Source organism: Saccostrea cucullata, unplaced genomic scaffold (assembly GCF_032062105.1).
Source record: "Saccostrea cucullata isolate Sc308-1 unplaced genomic scaffold, CSIRO_AGI_Scuc_v1 ctg171, whole genome shotgun sequence".
NCBI lineage: Eukaryota > Metazoa > Mollusca > Bivalvia > Ostreida > Ostreidae > Saccostrea > Saccostrea cuccullata.
In genome coordinates, this window is record NW_026926065.1 from 654,214 (window position 1) to 667,732 (window position 13,519).

The following is a 13,519-nucleotide window of genomic DNA, read 5'->3' on the forward strand; positions in this document are numbered from 1 at the left end:
AAATAAAAATTACAATATTACGAAGATTTTGATATAATCTTCAAAAAGTTTATCAGGACATTTATTCCTCACTCTTGTATGCATCAATTTTGTGTTGCTTACAAGTTTAGAAGACCGAAACAAACTTAAGAAACAAACTAAATATCGCGTGACTTTGAAAATAGCAACGATACGATGGACACACGTTTGGCGCTAATATTTTGCAGTCTCTCTTGTTTTATAGAGAGGCCGAGTTTGTCAAAACTTTTTTATAAGAGGGTTGTCCCGTAAAATCGTGGACAAAGCGTTTTTCTCGAAAAGTAATGGGCGCACTAAGCTGAAATTTTCAGTAAATGTTTATTCATCATATTTAAATGTATCATAATGGTTTTGATAATAAATATACAAAAATAAAGATTTTATTCTGCTTGAAGGTGCACAGGGTACGGTCCTACGGCGCACGGTAAAAATAACAAGGTTGTATTAGAGAATATACAAGTATTAATTCGTAATAAAAGTTTTTAATACATAAGATTAGGATGAAAATTATCCTCATTCGATTCCTTAATCAATTCTATCGTCTTTTTGAAAATTTCAAGGCATTAGGTTAAATTTTGGCTGTTTCCCGAGCATTCGAAATGGAAAAGTTGTATACACAATACACGAAAATGGCGACGTTTCATAACGTTACGGCGTTTCAGTTAGATTAGGATTCAGTTAGATTAGGATGTTTAATGACACTTTAAAAGACTTTAAATGAATACGGAAGAACGAAAATATAAAAAATATCACCAGATTTTTAGTATACAAATAAAATGGACGTTTCCTTAGCGAAGTCTTCTTGATTGAGTCCTCAGATAGTACAAAACATGTGGACACACTGCCATTGTAATAGTAAAAGACGCTGTCACTGTCGACTGTCGATATGAGATTCTCATTTAGTTGACTGATGGTGAGAATACTGTACGTAACTTGCTCATATATATTCAGAAGATCGCATGAGTGTGCCACATTGGTTCCTTAACTGGTAATAAACACTCACATATGTAAATCAATAAAATTTCTAAATTTAAGTGGGGCTATCCAACTTTATCTTAGCAAACATTAAGCGTGACGCTGTTTTAGACACGTCGACGTTATCATCGTGCGCCGTAGAGCGCTACAGTACATTACATAAAATATCACAATTTGTTTATTTATGCATATATCTATTTGAAATTTGCTATGTATATTTATAATATATGTACTAAAAAGTAGTGAAACTTTCAGAACGCAGTGATGATTATTTTTCAAACTAGACAACTTGTCCACGATTTAACGGGACAACCCTCGTATTTAAGGAATGAAGCTTATTTCAACTTTTGTTATACGACATAACATAACTTGGGGCAGTTTACGCCGTCGTATAACATAAGTTGAAATAAGCTTCATTCCTTATTATCTAATTTCAGTGTAGACAATGAAACAAATTTTCCACCGAAAAAAGGCTTCAAATATAGCATATTTTAAAAGTAACGGCCTTCGGCCTCAGGGTGTATGGAATAAAACCCGGGGTAAATCCCCGTACACCCTTGATTGAACCTGGATAATTTATTTTATGTCCCTGAGTGTTAAATGATTTTTGTAGGATATTTAATTTACCCCCTAAACTTACATGCATTCTGAAGTTGGATTCTCGATCAACGTTCGGCGTCTGTAACTGTCCACTACCCAGTACTGTCGTCGACTTGAGTCAGTTATGAGGCCTCCTTTAACATGGGCACTACTTATATCTACTTCCGAGATGCGTTGTTTGGCCGTATTCACTGTAACTCCGTCTGAGCAAACGGGTTTAGAAGGCTCCAGGGCTCGGTTGAATGCAACAACACAAACGTAGTAGGTTCCCTCAGTTGCCACAGTATGGGTAGCATGCAGGGAATATGTTTCGTGCAGCTTTAAATGGAATATTTAAGCACATGTTGTATTTGTCATTTTGTTGCTGAAATACTAGTACATTGTATTAAAATGGGAATATTGCTAATAATAATTAAATATTTACTTTATAAATTTACTTTTTATTCAAAATGCTAAAATATTTACTATATACTTTTTCTTCCTTCATGTAAAAGAGCATTTTCAGCAAGCTGCCATAATTTATACTTCATAACATTGAAATACATGTACAAAGATAACAAACAGCAATCAATCTGAAAAGCTCATCGAAACAATACAAATTGTAACCAGAGCGAGCACGGGCCTGTAAAACCAAATCATCAAAGATACTGTAGGATCGGGTGCCAAAGAGGGGTAAACACCCCTGTTGACCTGTCATACTCAGCGTTTGCTATAATTGGGTAAAACGAAAAATTCCGTAGATATTTTATTTTGAGAATAATGGCACAGTAATTTGTACGAAAAAAAATCAAGAGTTATTCGACTGAAAAATAGATTGTGTTTGCTTTTTCAGTCATTGTTTCCAAAATAGAATTTGCAAAATGTACACTGAGAAAAAGGCTTCTGATATCCTTGTATCATCAGTCAATTTGTCAAAAACTTGCCTTGTTTTAGAGAGATGAAATTTGTTCATTTAAGGAATGAAGCTTATTTCAACTTTTGTTATACGATATAACATAACTTGGGGCAGTTTACGCTTTATAAACCGCGAAGCGGTTTATAAAAAAGCGTAAACTGCTTTACGTTATGTTATATCGTATGACATAAGTTGAAATAAGCTTCATTCCTTATAATTTAATTTCAATGCAGACAATCAGACAATTTTTCCATTTTTCCTTCAGAAAAAGGCTTCAAATATAGCGTATTTTAAAAGTTAACGTCAAGCGGAGTAATACGTTTTTGACGTAACTCATTGTGACGTAGGCAAGTTATGTTATACAAAATGGATAAAACCGTTTAACCAATCAAATGACGTGTTACAAATAAAATTAAATAATATAAGTTTTTCTTAATAGGAAACCATTATTATTTTCTCATTTAAAAATATTTATTAAAAAATCACCAGAGAATTTGCAGAATTCAACTGAAATTCGTTTGCTGGAATTGGTTCCGTATGAATACCATACATATAAAACAAGACACCACTCTCTTTGTCAAAGAAGCCGTCCCAATGAGCGTTCAGTGTCTTGCTTTGTTGGAAGTCAACTTCATCAGTTCCCCTGATTCCGTCTTGTACAGTTCCAGTGTGTGGGGGTGATATATCAATTGTAATCTAGAAATTTTTTTATAGTACTTGAGTTAATCATAGAATTTGTAATGTGTAGCTTAGTTATTTCAATAGACAGAAAGCTTTAAGTCTTACGCATCTAGATTACAAATGCATATAAATACAGGCACATGTACAGCTGTACAAATTTATGATAGGAAACTGTTTTCCAAAACTTTTTAAAGAAGTATCATATGTATACTTTATTTTTAATTTCAAAATTGATAAAACATACGTTAAAAAACAAATTAAAATAAATAATTTTTATGGGTACACATGTTAAAGGATTTTAATCAAAAAATGGGTGTAATTGGACGATTTTTGTTCCAAATGCTGCTAATTATAATACATGTAATATAGTTCTATATTCACCTTCTTTCTTACAACTGTTGATAACAACGCTTTATTGGTGGCATTCACTTCTAAGAAGTAGTCATAATCGTGAACGCCTCTCTCCTTCCCAAGAACCAGACCATTTCCTTCCCCGGTTTTAATCTCTGGTTTGACTAGGAAGTGTCTGTGGTAAGCCCCCATGTGATTGGTCTGGTAACAGTCTGGTCCTCTGCTGTAGTTGTTATACAAGGAACGACAGTGCGCCAGATCCTTAAAATAGGGTTATATAAAAAATATTTTGTTACTAGTACGTTAGTGGATAGAGTGTAAAGGAGACAATCAAAAAGACATCAAAGAGAGATCTCCAGGAAGTAAAGTTTATAAATTCTGTAATTCAAAAAATTAAACTTAAGGCTCTTTTAACCATTGGTGTGTCATTTTAAACTCAAAAAATCTATAATTTTGGATGGAAACAGTAGATAAAGTATTACTGTAGCATAGCCTTGTGCAGGAATGTGTTCATGACCATGTACAATATCCTCCCCCGTAAAGTTGTCAAACAATCGCCAATATATGCTGTCTACGCCGCTGTGATAATCATACGCAAGCCACTCGATTCTGTAATGAAATTTTGGCGGAATCTAATTTTTCAAAATATGTGTCTTAAAGTCTTGAGACAATCGTCTAAGTTGTTTGGAATGGAGAACAAAAAATAGAAGAAATACTTAAATATCAGGAATATTATTATATGAAGAAAGAAGATAATGAGTAAGAAGAATGAAGATAATGAGTAAGCCAAAAGGATACAGGTAGTTTTCATAGGATTATGTAGCATTTATAATAAAAAAATAAATATATACAACTCTTACATAACATTGTTTGGCCCATTAAGGACACATGATATAAACAATGAATTTGATGTACGGAACGGTTTATATATTTTTGGACTTATTTTGGTTGTAAATGATACACATCAAACTTGTAAAACATTATATGTAGAAATTGTAAACTTTCTATAATGTTCAAATTTCTCTCTTTTGTCGTACCCCTAATCAATACATTTTTAAAAATCGCTTTATTGGAAAAATTCAGAAACTTTGACGGAAAAATGAAATTTTATGACATTGTCTTTTACACATACATAAACATACATTTCATTTTTATTTTGAGTAGTTTTGAGGAAGGTTAGTTTTTCATCTTTTTGCAGCTGCTAAATCATTCTTTCTAAGCTTAATCCAAACATAAAATCCTAAATATTGCTATAAGCATATCCTTACACAGTGGTACTTATTACTTGGTGCTGATTACTTATCTTCTTAAAGAGTAATTTAGACTTATACAACGGTGTGTAAGGATAGATTTTAGTCTTACGTCATTTTGGAGAAATCTTCCAGCCTGTGGACACTAACGTTAAGCCTGTCCTCTCGTGTCAACCATAGGTTTTCCACGACAGGAGGAGTGGAATCTCTAAAGATAGTTAAAGTGTCGCTCAGTGTTTTGTTGAAAATATCAAAAGCAGTTACGGTTAAGACTGCCTTGTCGCCGTCGGACCAGTTGAGTGCCAGTGTATCAGATTCAGAGAAAATACTCGTAACCGATGTTGGAGGTTTGAAGTCTTTTACTTTGGATCCGTCATAAACGGAATATCCAACTCTGAAGTTCACACAACCTGAAAAAGCATGAACATGCATATTTATGAGAACTATTACTAGGAATTTTTATAAAATTGTTTTTCTGTCCTCTCCTGACGGACTAGATTAAAATGTTCTGACTCAAAACTTTTTTTACCTCTAGGATTGATTGATTGTTTGTTGTTAAACGTCAGCATTGATGTTGAAATTTTCTGGGGCAAAATTTTTATAACTATCTGTCAACCCAATTTTTAGAGCTTGAGTGGGAAGATGGCAAACATATATCATTTTAAAAGTTGTCCCAGTTTTATTTGCAGTACATTTTTGCTATAATAGTATTGGAATTTTACGTGATAGGTTAAAAATTAAATGTATACTGTACGTATATACATTTCAAAAATACCTTGTACATTATCAATAGCATTGACGGTTCTTTTCCCAGTATAATCATCATAGCTTCTGTCAACATCATGATATGGAGCAACCCTTGTCAACCAACCGTTTACATGGTGAAGTGCATTCCGAAAACGCCCGTTCCAATTCAAAATAACCGTGTTAGTATCACGAATTATCCACGTGTAGTTCGTGTTAGCACTCCCAGTTATGACGCGTGTATGCTTAGTTGGATCATGGGAGACAACGGATCTGTCATCTAAGAAAATGAGACGCCTTGCAGTCTTCTTATTTCCTGCCTTGTCATAAGCAGTAAATAGCAAAGAGTACATTCCATGCTCCGGTAATTCCACAGTTTTCTGAAAGAAATAAAAGATGTGCCTTTGGAAAAAAAGTTGGTAAAGACTTTTTTCTATATTATATAAACAGAAGAATAAAGTTCTTACACTTGAATCACCGAGAGATAAAACTCCGCTTCCGTCATCCATTTTTGTCAGTTCCGTTAGACCGTTGTTAGTCTTAGTAAGGTGATGAATTTCATACTGGTAATTCTTCAGACGAGAAAGATCATCCTCCCATCCACCCCATCTCATTGTTACCCTGGGCTAAATGAATACGTATTTCTAGGTCACCTGAGTAAACTCAGGTGACCTATTGCTATCTGTTTTCGTCCGTTGTCGTGCGTCGTGCGTTGTGCGTTAACATTTGAACATTCTCAACTTCTTCTCTGCAACCACTGAACCAATTTCAACCAAATTTGGCAGGAAGCATCTATGGGTGAAGTGGAACAAAAATGTGAATTTCATGATCCCTGCCCCCCTGGGGCCTGGGGGGTGGGGCCAAAACCATTAATATTAATGCAATCTTTAAAAATCTTCTTCTTTACTCCTGGACATCAAGCAGTCAAACTGTTTGCATGATTGTAATCAGCAATGAGTTCTCTTCCAAAATTGTGAAATTCATGGTCCTGGGGTCAGGGGTTCTAGTGCTAGGGCGGGGCTAAATAAGTAGGTAGTGAAAATGCATTATTTCTTTGAAAATCTTCTTCTCTGCTCCTGGGTATTAAATAAACCAACTAAGTACATAGTTATGATGAGCAAGAGTGCCTCTACCAAAATTGTGAATTTTATGGCCCCAGGGTCAGGGGTTCTGGTGTTAGGGTGGGACTGTATTGATTATAAAGTGAAAATACATGAATTCTTTGAAATTCTTCTCTGCTCCTAGGAATTAAATAAACTAACTAAGTGCCTAGTTATGATGAGCAAGAATGCCTCTTCCAAAATTGTGAAAAGGGTCAGGGGTTCTGGTGTTAGGGCGGGGCTCTATGGATTATATAGTGAAAATACATTAAATCTTTGAAAATTTTCTTCATGCTCCAGGGTATCAAGCAGATGAACTACCTATATAGTTATGATGGACAGGGGTCCTAATCTTCCAGAATTGTGAATTTCAAGGCCCCAGGGTCAGGGGTACCATAGAGGGAGGGGGCTGTACTTATATACTGAAAATGAATGAAATTGAATGGTTTGAAATCTGCTCCTTGGTATTAATCAAATATCAAGGCCTAAGGGTCAGGGGTTCATGTGTGGTAGGGGCACTACTGTTTATTGCTGAATATTACTGATTAGTTGCAATGCATTTTTTATTCCCTTACCCTGCCTATGGGTATTAAGTAAACTAACTAAGCAACTGCGAAGTGTATTGGTATGATGATCAATGGTGCCTCTTTCAAAATTGTGAATGCCATAGCATCTGGCTTAAAACATGAATCAAATTCGTTGTTGCAAAATGCTCAGGTGACCTGTAAGGCCAATGGGCCTCTTGTTATCGACAGTCTTTAAAAGAAATATGTAAACATAAATGATTACATGACATAGACGATTTCCCAATGTTGACTCTGAAAATGTTGTTCGACCGAAACAGTATAACGAATATATGTTACTACCATTGTGCAAAAAAAAAAATAATATCCTATGTCATTTTCCTTTCGTTCCTAAGTGTAACCTCTTGTTTTTTCTTATTTATTCTTACAAAGTAATTAAGTAAATAATCATGTCTTTCTATTTTAATTTTAGTTTTTGAGATGCCTCTGTTCATCCTGCTTTAAATCAATATAACTCTCCCTCTTTTTCTTTCTTTCTTTCTCTAGGACTCTCTTTCTCTCTATATTGAAAGATTTAAAGTAAAGATATCAATACTCACGTTCTCAGTTAAATCGGGTACAGTTACAGGATCGGGACAGATCCCAGTTGATCTTTCCAAGCAATGATAAGGATTTATGAAGTCCCACTTAAAGACATACTGAAATGTCTTCGTGTTTCCAACTAAACTGTATGTATTGACTATCCCATTCTCTCTGTTCTCAACTTGTACGTAACCCCCATTTGTCGCTTCTATTGTAAAAGTCATGCTGTGTAAGGAGTGAGTAATTTTATTACAATGTTTCTTTAAATATCACCCCTCTTAATGAGAAAAGTTTCCAAAAATTATGCATCATATATATAATGTTCTTCTGAGATATGGGAAAATATATGATGTTGTTTATTGAGATTTTTTTCATTCATTTGTAACATAGGGAATTTGCCTTAGTTCCGCAGGTTCAAAGCCCTTTTAGGACCTATCAAAAATAAATTCTATATAACGAATTGACGAATTTGTGAAAACAAACTTGAATTTCTATTTAACATTTGGAACAGGTATATCAGATTTGAAAAAAAAAATTATAGTTATAACAGATTAAAACTTGTTTAACCAATTCCAAAATTTGTTAAAACGAATTAAGTTCGTTAAACCAATTCCACAGTTCATCATTTCCAATTTTAAAAATGTTAGATGTTTGATACATATATTCCTTCATTTCACATACCTGTCTCCAGTTTGAAAATGACGCTCGGCCAGTATGTCGTTAAAGCTGAAATCGTGTTGACATGATAATGGAGATAAAAATGGAGATGTGCTAGATATCCCTTGAACTCTAAATACCTCCGATCGTCTGCGTCCACCTCAAATCACATTAAATTGAAAGTATATATATAACATTGTTGAAATTAGCTTTTATATTTAAGTTCAAGAATATGTTTTAATTACCATTCATTGGAAAATAATCCATTGTTGTTGAAGCAGAAACGATTCCACACCGGAAGTCCCTAACAAAATGACCAGGATCCTTCGATGCTCCTCTGGTAAATTTAGCGTCCCATCTGGTCTCAGCTCTCTGCCAATCCTCATTATTGGTCCATACAATAGGACTGTTATCATTCGGAAAGGTGTCTGATTCTGGATTATCAAGCTTTTCAATACTGTCTCGAAGAGTTAATAGGGTGTAAGTTACTGTGACATATTCAGTTACTGGAAGTAAAGATAAAACATGAGGTTTATTTTATTTGTCAGGTAATTTTCAGATAATAATGTATATAATTGTATAGCTAAATGTATATTATTTATATGTACATCTTTCACAGTGCCTTCCATAAAATCCTGGTTCACATATACAATTTGCTGCAAGCTCGTTTCCACAGACTCCTGGAAAACATCTTGTGCTGTCTGCCCGCCATGAACATGTCTCTAAATAACAAGTCAATTAGATAAGGATATTTATGATCAAAGGCACAAAAGAATAACAATGATGGAATATTTCTACACAAATTTATTGAATTATATTGCTGTAAACGTATTACATTTGGCTGCGTATTCTTTTTAGCGGCTTTAACGGAACGCAGCAACCGCTAAATCAAGTACAACGCTAAATGTCTTGCACATATACACATAAAGATGAAAAGGAAAAAATGAGCTAAATCAAATCTACGCTAACTTATTCAAAAGTCAATTTCCGCCAAATATCGTACACGCTAAATATAATACATTTACAGTATATTGTATTGAAGTCATTAGCGTAAATGTTTTTTGAAAAGAATTATATATTGTAATATTTTACACTTACGCTGACATGACTTTTTATCTGTACTTCTTACATAAGCTCTGTGATATTTTATATCTCTGACTACGCCCTCACAGTTTGCGCAGATTGTTGTGGATGCATAATCTTCACAATGCATTTCAATGCAGTTATTGATTTGTGGACAAGCTTGAAAAAGAATATGAATTTGTTTTAAAAGGTCATCTCAAACAATATCATTATCAAGAATACATAAACTTCTCTTTTAAATGATGCATTTAACTTCATATTTAAAGTTTGAAATAGTGTACAATTCCAGATAAATAAACCTTTAAATCTCACTTTAATATTGTTCTCTAGGCTGACTTGTAAGTTACTTTTAAACGAGCAATATTTAATTACAATTGGAATTCCAGATATGCTTTACAATGAAAAGATTTGACAATATTTTTATAATAACAATGTAGAGGTGACATTGCTATTTTTTCTCACATTGAGAAAATGTATATTATATTCCTTCTTAAAGGTACTTGGACACAGATTTGAAGTCAATATTTTTCTATAATTTTCTATAATATTACGACTTATATATTTTAATAGCATTTCACACAAAAATTAACTTTAAATCTTATTTCATTAAAAGTTATTAAAACTTCAAATTTTTTGGCGGGTTTGATACTCCACTCTCGTGCAATTATTTGTCTCATTGATCGAGGCTGTAAAAAAATGAAATAGAATTCTAATGTTTTACAACCTGTGCATTTTGGTCCATCGTTGTAAAAGTACTTGTCACAACCAGTGCAGTGTTCAGGAAGAGAACATGTTCCTCCCCAGTACTTCCGTTGCAGACCATATTTAGTCGGAACCAATGAGCTCAATTTGCAGGCCAACCCCTTGTTAGTCTGACCACCACAGATTGCTGTTTTTAAAATAAGTGAGCAACGTTCATGATACTCTCAGTGAATCATCTTTTTTCGGGGTGTTCAGAATTTTTTTTTAAAATTACAAACCATAAGGGCATTCTGTTTCTCCATGTGATTTCCATCCTTTTTTACATCTATGTTTTTTCTCTGAGCCTTGCCTTTAAAAAGAAAGCAGATAACTGCATTACAAAAGCTAGAGAAAAAAAAAGATAAAAATAAAACATTAAGGGGCCGGCTATAGTTTTCATTGCGCAATATTTCGCGCATTATAGTAAAATGAAGCGTATCTACTGTTTTAATGGAACCTTTTTCGCTTAATTATTAAAATTAAACAAAATTAAGAAATTATAGGTATAAAAATGTATAAAAAAAAAAAAAAAATGATATAACTGATTTTTAACCGATTTTGCGATTGATAGGTAGGTTGACGTCGTTGCAGTGTATTTTTGACGTTATGATAATCTGTACCTCTTAAAGAAAGGGGTAATAAAAATATTATTAAAGAAAAAGTAATAAATATACGCTCCTGAAATTTAAAACATAGAAATTTGAGAATATCTCCAATATTATATTATGTTTTCATGTGAATCCATTGTGTACGTCATATTTTGTAGTACTCTATAAAAATAGTAAAATTTGCTAATTTTTTGCATTTTGAGATGCCCCCTTTGGTAACAAGACGAGTATCAAAATAAATACGAGTATTATTGATATACCGGGTAAATGAAATTGAGTTTAATATAAAACCTAGATCCACCCCTTTACAAATACTTGTGAGCGATAAAGTTCAAGGTCATTCTCTTGGGGTTCTGTCTTTTTATTGGTTGTGGTTCTGAGTAGTTTTCAGAAAGAATATTCAGAGGTTTTGGCCAGGTTGGCTGTGTTAAAATTTACAGAGTTATTTAGACAAAGAATTTTATGACTTTGGAAGACTTGAGACCTTTAGACCAGACCTGGAAGTAAGTATTAACTTTATTAACATTCTATATCTTTATAATACCTTTATTTAGCTAAAATCACTGTTTGTAAGAAGAGTGAAAGTTTAAATAATGAATTAAAGCTTAATCTTCAGTTTATCATCTCAGAGAATATATTTATTTGAATCATGAGTATTGTATTATATATAGTACAGTTTATAGTACTTCTTATTAGATATGTAGCAGAAGCTTCCAGTGGTATATTTTGGTGTTTCATGGAATGGGCCTTGTCCCATAGATAGGTAATTAGCATATGTTACCTTCTGTATATTTTAAAGTAATAAAATCATATCATTGCATTAATTGAGATGTGATTGTAAAATATATGTGTAGAAATTAACTGCACAGTGCTTTATTTATATGCTAAATATTTGAATTAAGAGAGATAACTCTTAACTGATAAATTTATCTTTTGTACATCAAAATAAGTAAAATAGAATACATGTATACATTTGTTATTATTTCATGTGATATTCATTGTTATTGTTTTATTTTATAGGGCCATTCATTTACTTGATGAGCATCAATATTAAACATATGTGAACCCTTAGACAGGAGTTTGGTTGTTATTACATCCTATATATAAACCACCCCTGCAACAGTAGAATTTTGTGTTTCTTACATATATTGTATGATATAGTACTACTCATCAAATATTATAGTTTGAACAAAATGTCTATTGTAGTTTTAATAATAATAATAATAATAAATAAAGTTGAATCACCTGTATCTAGTACAACTTCCAAAATCCCAAAATCCACAGTCTATATAATATGTAATTCTTCTATACAGGGTGTCTGTGATCACATTTTCTCTATAATATCAATAAATATCTTAAGTAAATGTCTAGATATATTTCTGAGAAATCCTGACCCTAAGACCAAATTAATACACAACAAATGTTTCAGTTGATGTGGAAGTTATATATTATAATATTTGCTTTAACTGTTAAATATTACCCATTTTCTTTTAACTGGCTTTCATATTCACAGTTGACAAAACTGGAAATCCCTGCCAAAAGTACTAATAGATATAAGATCCATAAATTTCCCAGCGGCATTATGCATCTATTGTGAATACTCCAGGTTATCCTATTATGAAATAATTAAGAACTTGAAAGTTTTCATCATTTACTCAAGGATTGAGAATTGTCAGAAATTTTATTTCAAAATAAAGATAATGATTGATTGATTGTATATTGTTTAACGTCCCTCTCGAAAATTTTTTCACTCATATGGAGACGTCGCCGTATGTCGGTGAAGGGCTTTAAATTTTTACCTTTACTCGGCACTTAGGGCCATTGAGCAGTGAGGGATCTTTATTGTGCCAACGCCTGCCGCTGACACGGGGCCTCGGTTTTTAAGGTCTCATCCGAAGGACCCGCAACTTTCACTTCAAAGTGCCGAGCGCATGGCGAAGGAACAGTTGCTACCCAATTTTTATCGACTTAGGTCATTCGCGGCCAAGATACGACATACATTACTATGTGGATTTGATAAAAGACAAAGGTACTATATTTTTCTTTTTGGGAGGCGTAATAAAATATTCAGAAGATATTGAATATTTTGTAGTTGGATGAAGAATTCATTTATTTTTTTTTTATTTTCCACTTGTGCAGAGCATTGTTTGAGTAAATAATTATTTTAAATACTGCCTCTTAAGTAAAACAAATTACAGATATATTCAACTTCAAAATATTGGATTTTCTGTTTATAACATTTTCTTTAATTTTACATTAGCCTTTGTCTTTTCGTTATACTGAACTACAGTATCATTAAGAGAAAGTGGCAGTTTTAGTCTACCTCATAACAGACCAAGGAGTATTTTTAACAGCACTCACCGTTCAGGGTAGTAAAATCAAGAGTTTTTTTTTCTGATTTTCTCTCAACGTGTGATAGAATATCTCGTTCAAAGAGAAAGCATGTTTGGAGAAACTTTGGCAGTTTTAGTCTACCTCATAACAGACCAAGGAGTATTTTTAACAGCATTCATCGTTCAGGGTAGTAAAATCAAGAGGTTTTTTGCTGATTTTCTCTCAACGTGTGATAGAATATCTCGTTCATGTTCTCTTAGAGTGTGACAGAAAATCACTTTTATTCAATTGATAGATTTCACTATGGTAGATAAAAAGTGTATATGCATTGTATTTACAATCGTTCTATCATGTTAGCTTTTTATTGCTATGTATC

The 13,519-nt window shown here is 33.0% G+C and overlaps 1 protein-coding gene and 1 long non-coding RNA gene across 2 annotated transcripts in view; one reads left to right on the plus strand and one right to left on the minus strand.

Annotated features, from left to right (window-relative positions):
• The window catches only part of LOC134270607 (uncharacterized), a 32,477-nt gene extending 21,327 nt beyond the window's left edge, over positions 1–11,150 (minus strand). The window contains 15 exon segments of the mRNA XM_062752836.1: positions 1,634–1,911; positions 2,975–3,184; positions 3,551–3,781; positions 4,003–4,129; positions 4,883–5,180; positions 5,546–5,894; positions 5,982–6,140; positions 7,738–7,945; positions 8,402–8,537; positions 8,623–8,883; positions 8,986–9,099; positions 9,476–9,619; positions 10,185–10,349; positions 10,441–10,511; positions 11,125–11,150. Of these exon segments, the coding sequence (XP_062608820.1) occupies positions 1,634–1,911; positions 2,975–3,184; positions 3,551–3,781; positions 4,003–4,129; positions 4,883–5,180; positions 5,546–5,894; positions 5,982–6,140; positions 7,738–7,945; positions 8,402–8,537; positions 8,623–8,883; positions 8,986–9,099; positions 9,476–9,619; positions 10,185–10,349; positions 10,441–10,511; positions 11,125–11,150 (2,777 nt within the window).
• A 149-nt stretch (positions 11,151–11,299) lies between these two features.
• On the plus strand, positions 11,300–11,849 carry LOC134270629 (uncharacterized). The gene is made up of 3 exons (XR_009992857.1): positions 11,300–11,312; positions 11,506–11,572; positions 11,830–11,849. It is a non-coding gene; the product is annotated as an uncharacterized LOC134270629 (long non-coding RNA).
• The last annotated feature ends 1,670 nt before the right edge of the window (positions 11,850–13,519 follow it).